Here is a 5997-nt window from a genome sequence, read left to right as displayed (position 1 = left end):
CAAAATAAAGTCTGTGAAAAAATCTGGAGCTAACTTTAGAGTCAATTTCATTTCGACCATTATTTATAAGCCTTACATACAAGATGTCATGCAAATTTAAAGGTTGTAAACAAGGCGAATTTATATATTAGGCCATGAGAACAGAAGTGGCCTAACCAAAAATTTATTTTTTTGTACTTGCCTACTTATAAGAGTCTCATATGTGATCCGTTTTGAAATTAAAGTCGATTATTTCTTAATTTTAAGGTACATAGCTACATAACGTACCATCAAATTGAGGAATAAAGCGACCTTTACTTTAAAATTTATTACATTTGAAACTATTTTAAGAAGCTAAGTACAAACAAAAAAAATTGTGGGTTAGGACACTTCTGTTCTCATGGCCTCATATGTAAGGTGGTTTTATAAAGCAATTAAAATTTCATTCTATGTTTATGAATAAAGCGATTAATATCAGCGTTCTTGTACACGATAGTTTGTACCATTTTTTTTACTAACTATCACGTTTTGGGGTTCTTGCAACCAAAAAACTTGGAAGAAAGGGGAAATTGAGAACGCAAAGTGACATTTCATTTTGAGGAGAAGTAGCTACTTTTTACTGGATAAATTTTTACTAGTAAGAACTTACAAGTGAGAAAAACAGCGGATCGCATGTTGCTTGGTGCAATTGAAGCTAATAAAAAAAATGTTTATGGGTTTTTTATGGGTGAAATTGACAAAATAAACTTATTAAAATATAGAATAAGATATTAGACATTGCTTTTATTAGGAACTTGCTGCGAATAAGGAACAAATTAATCAGCTGTTCGTAAAACTTGCAAATTATTACTGGTTTTACGTTTTTGTACTTTTTTCCTCAAAATTCTCAAAAATTAAGTTACTGGAGAGTTACTGGATAATTTTTACGAGAACAAACGTAATATTTCCTCAATTCTGTACATAATTTATAAGATATCTACATCAGACTCAAAAAAAAGCACATACAAATTTTCATGCATAGTAAACTAAAAAAAATGTTTTTATTTCAATGTTATTATTGAGCTTTTTACCACGATTATGTTTTTTTTAGGAAAAATGGAAAGTGTTTTTCCTATTTTAAAGCCACGCATTTTTGGTATTTTCTTTCATTAATTTTCCAAAAATGGTTTTTAGCAACCAACACACTCTAAAGGGTGCATACATATGTAAGTGTTTTATACAACTCTGGTGTAGGCAAATGGCATGGCAATACTGATAAAATTCCGCTGCTTCTGATGAAATAAAATAACTGTGAAATTGTGAGCGCGAAAAAACAGCATATCGCGCCAAATTAAGAAAGGGATACATATACACAGTAGTGTTGGTGCGGTACAATATGTTGATTCACATCTTTTTCTTTCTGACCGATGAAATATTGCCAGATGGATGTTTTTATTAAATTCGCATACGATATTGAAGGCCAAGTACTCGATTCCAAAGAATATCGTTTTAAAAGTATCGAGTGAAAAGTATCGGCATCAAACTGCAAAAGTATCGATTTGGTATCGTATCGTATCGAAATTCGTGTCCCTACATGCACCCCATCCATGGTGGAATTATACCAGTAGTGCGATTCACTAACTTTTAAAGATTCGACAATCGCAATGTTTGTCTAGAAATTTTGTAGTTTGCAGTAACGATTATATGATTAACTAACTTATCCTAAACGACACTAAACACCTGACTTTTAGTATTTATTCAAAGTGATAAAAAGTGGCATCTCTGTCAATCTAAACGTCAAAATATGCGAAAAGGATAAAGAGGAATGCCAAAAAACAAATAAATTTGTTCTCGCCAACGGTGTAAAAACATATTACAAACATAAAAAGTGGTATTTAATGATATTTATTAATTTATTTGCACTAGTAGACTGTTTATTTTCAGAAATGGCGTCCACTAGCCAAGCTGCAAAAAGGAGCCGTGCCTTAGCGGAACAGTTGAGTTCAATGATGGACTTTCTGACGGAATACCCGGCACTGGCTACCGGGAAGTTTCAAATGCTTCCCGGGCAGCTTGAAAACGATCGGAAGTGGGCTGAGTGGGCAGCAAAGCTGAACTCAATTGGAGGTGCAGTAAAATCTGTGGACCAATGGCACACGGTAAGTATCAGTGTTGCAGTAGCAGCGACAGTGGGTAAGGTTTAGTTATTTGTACAACGATTCTGGGTTGCTGTGTCCAAACGCCCGACCCGAATCAAAAGCTTTTGCACACACTTGTCAAACACACACGTCAGGGGCGAACGCAGGTAGGGGTTTTGGGGGTTCAAACCCCTCCCGAAATGCCTGCTGAAAATTTTAAGAAATTTCTCTCTTTGTATTTAGTTAATTACGTAAACAAAAGCAATACTGTTTTTATTTCCGTAAAAGTTTGTACGAATTTTCAACTATTCGCAAAAATCTGCAAATAAAGAACAAACCGAGGTGAATGAGCACAAGCTTGGAAGCATAACCGGACTAAATATTGATGTTGATAGATAACTCATACGCCATGGCATTTTAACGATATACGTTTTCGACCCCGCGCCCGCACTCACAGACACCATGTCTGTATGTATGTTGACTTATACTTGCAACAATGCACTTTCAACATAGGCTGGAATAACTTTAAGACCATAAGAATTGGCAGGCAAACTTGAATTCACCTATATATATAAATGTGAATGTCTGTTTGCTTATTACCTTATAACTTCTGAACCGCGGCACGGAATCGCACGAAACTTTGCACACTTATTTGCTTTTTCCCCGGGAAGGTTATAGGCATAGAGAAAAATGGGCAGTGCTGGAAAAGAGGGCGTGGCACCTCCTATACTTACTAAAATTTTCATATTGTATATCTCTTGAAATATTTGTGGTAGAGCATTGGAACTTGCTGTCGAGATAAATAAAATTAATTCCATACTCATGGGAAAAAATTGGCGGTATTGGAAAAGGTGGCGTGGCACCTCCCATGGGCGTGAATTATTTAATCAGCTCTAACTTCGGAACCGTAAGTCACATGAACTTGAAATTTGGTATGCAAACATATCTATAGTAGATGCTTATCTTAAGGTATATGTAAATGAGTTTGTAAAAGGAGGCGTGGCAGATAACATAGGCGTGGAATTTTTAGTCAGTCATAACTTCGGAACATAAGTCACATGAACTTGAAATGTGGTATGCAGGTATCTACGGTAGGTGCTTATAGTAAGGTATATATATAAATAAGACTGTGGAAGGGGGCGGCAAATCCCAAAGGCGTGGAATATTTTACCAGTTATAACTTCGGAACCATAAGTCACATAAACATAACATTTGGTATGCAGACATATCTATGGTAGGTGCTTATAGTAAGGTATATATAAATGAGTTTGTAAAAGGGGCGTAGCACTTATCATAGGCTTGGAATTTTTTGCCATAGCTTCGTAACCACAAGTCACATGACCCCTATAATTCCTTCTGGCGTGGGGTGAAACCCGCGGGTAAAAGCTAGTTTTCTATATACTTTAGTTAAAATTCTGTTCAAATTTCAAGTCATATGAAGTACGTTGTTCAGCAGCCAGCCCTCCTGATATCAATTTATATGCATACTAGCTTTTACCCGAGGGTTTCACCGCACGTCTTTATACAAATATGAAAAAATTTTTATGTAACGATGTTATATTTCATTTCTTCTCGAATTTTAATATAGCCGTGATAGCATAATAACGTAGAATAGTTGTTTAGCTGGGGTGCTATGAAATCAAAAGCAATAATATGTTTATAATAAAATAGTTTTAATAAATTATATAGATAATAGTTGAAATACCAAAGTTGTATTGTAATAACTAAATTTTAACTATCTAATTTCTTACTCTAATATTATTCCGCAGCACGTTTTTAGTACTTCAATGCATCTATTAACATAGATGCATTTTCCAATGCAATTATCATAAATTTTATTTTCGATAAAGAGTTGGTTTTATTTTAAGGCATCCTTTTTTATTGTCATTGCAAAAGCTAAGTGAACTGGAAACTGAAGTTTTTTAAATTCTAAAGGCATATCAGAAGGAATTAAAGGGGTCATGTGATTTGTGATTCCCAAGTTATGGCTGATAAGAACTTCCACGCCCATGTTATGTGCTACGCCCCCTTTTACAAACTCATTTATATATACCTTACTATAAGCACTTACCATAGATATGTTTGCATACCTAATTTCAAGTTCGTGTTCCACGCTCTCTTTTATATATACCTTACAATAAGCGCCTCCCGCAGACATGTCTTCGTACCAAATTGAAAATTCCTTCGACTTACGGTTCAGAAGTTTTATCTGATTAAACATTTGCAGGTCTATTGGCGGTGCCACGCCCCTTTACGAAATTTACGACATATTTTCAAATAAGACCATACCTATAACCTTCCCGGGGTAAAAACAAATAAGTCTGCCAAGTTTCGTGCGATTCCGTGTCGTGGCTCAAAAGTTATAAGGTAATAAACAAACAGACATTCACATTTATATATATAGATAACAAGCTAAGCTCACAAAAAATTTCAATCGATCTGAAGAATGATGGGTTTTTTGGGCATGAGCTCTCCGTCTAGATGCTCTGGTAACACCACTTTATATGCATACATACTTTACATAATTCCTAAAAGTACTACATATATACTATATGCACATTTTGGTTTGCATTTTAAGGTTTTCGAAGCTTTCGAAAGGGGAGAAGTATTGGAGTTAATTTACATATCTATTTGGGAGAAAAAGTGTATTTTCAATGTCGTAAAAATAACGAACTATTTTAAACTGAAAACTTCTGCCCCTCCGGCTGCCAAATTTTCACAAACAGCCGAAAATTCATCTGACGAGTGTCAAGTACGGAAAAAATGAATACGCTCCGGCGCTGGGAAACTTGGTGCAGCTGATTACAGAGTAAGAGTTCCTTTCCACCACGCCTTAACTGCAGTTAATGCCTATGGGAAAAGGAAATTAAAACAGCTCTTGGTGAAAGTGGGCTATAAGTTACCCGAGTCCCACAGTTCTCAGGACGTAATGATGAGATAGAGAAAATCTTATTGGAATTTTACTAGCATGTATGAATATTAACGTTTAGGCGTAGTTTGATTAAGGCCCAAAAATGGTCGCTTCCCTAAGTTTAAAAAATCAACACCCTCATTGTTTTCAATATGCCGGTAATTTCACAACCCTCTGCGTCACGAAAATCAAGTTTTAAGTTCTCTGCGACCGAATTTATATATCCACGTCCTTGCAGGTTCCGCTTAATGATGCGTCAAATTTTGGTCACCGTAAACTAAGCGATAACGAGAATTATGAGCTCCTTGAATGGCCGTGGGNGCTCCTTGAATGTCCGTGGGCACCGGATGCTGCTTTTACATTTCCGCCTTCGACTAAACGTAATTTGACATTTCAATTATCATGTGTTAAAATGTGTCAAAGGTAATTTTCTACATTTAAATTCAAATGCCATGCTAATATTTAACTTAATATTAGCGGTATTCATCTAAACCGATAGCTTTATCAAGCAGATATTCTTACAAATTTAAGAGCTCTGTTACATGAACGCCCCATACTCTCTTTTTGTATACACTTGCGACAGAGTTACATTGTCTTCAGGTTACCCAGATTATTCAGTGATATCGTTGTAGAAATTTATTTGAAATGAGTTGATTTCCAAAGTTTACACAATTATAATTTTATACGGTTTATAAGGTTTGATGAATACCCTTATTATGTTTCTTTACAGGCATTTTTTCAATGTACCTACAGAGCATAGTCCACCACCCATAGTTGCCAACTTGGTGCTTTAAGCACTAGATTTAGTGCTTTTTGAAAATTAAAACGCCAAAAAAAATTATTTAGTGCCTTTTTTAGTGCTTTTTTTATACCCGAGCGCACTTGTGCACAAGGGTATTATAACTTTGTTCACATAACGGTTGTTTGTAACAGGCAAAACGAATCGAGATAGATATAGACAAATGTATACATAAATGATCAGAATGAAAA

At 35.3% G+C, this 5997-nt stretch overlaps 1 protein-coding gene across 1 annotated transcript in view; it reads left to right on the top strand.

Annotated features, from left to right (window-relative positions):
* Nucleotides 1-1904: 1904 nt before the first annotated feature.
* LOC108368600 (uncharacterized) overlaps nt 1905-5997 on the top strand; it is a gene marked incomplete at its 3' end in the record, with an annotated part of 8126 nt that continues 4033 nt past the window's right edge. Inside the window, exon 1 of the mRNA XM_017623477.1 lies at nt 1905-2117. Within this exon, the coding sequence (XP_017478966.1) occupies nt 1905-2117 (213 nt within the window). The remainder of the gene's footprint in view (nt 2118-5997) is intronic.

This window comes from Rhagoletis zephyria, unplaced genomic scaffold, assembly GCF_001687245.7.
Source record: "Rhagoletis zephyria isolate East Lansing unplaced genomic scaffold, Rhagoletis_zephyria_1.1 Rzeph_scaffold_03212, whole genome shotgun sequence".
NCBI classification, from domain to species: domain Eukaryota; kingdom Metazoa; phylum Arthropoda; class Insecta; order Diptera; family Tephritidae; genus Rhagoletis; species Rhagoletis zephyria.
Note: the sequence above shows the minus strand (reverse complement) of the source record. Positions and strands in the feature narration are given on the sequence as shown.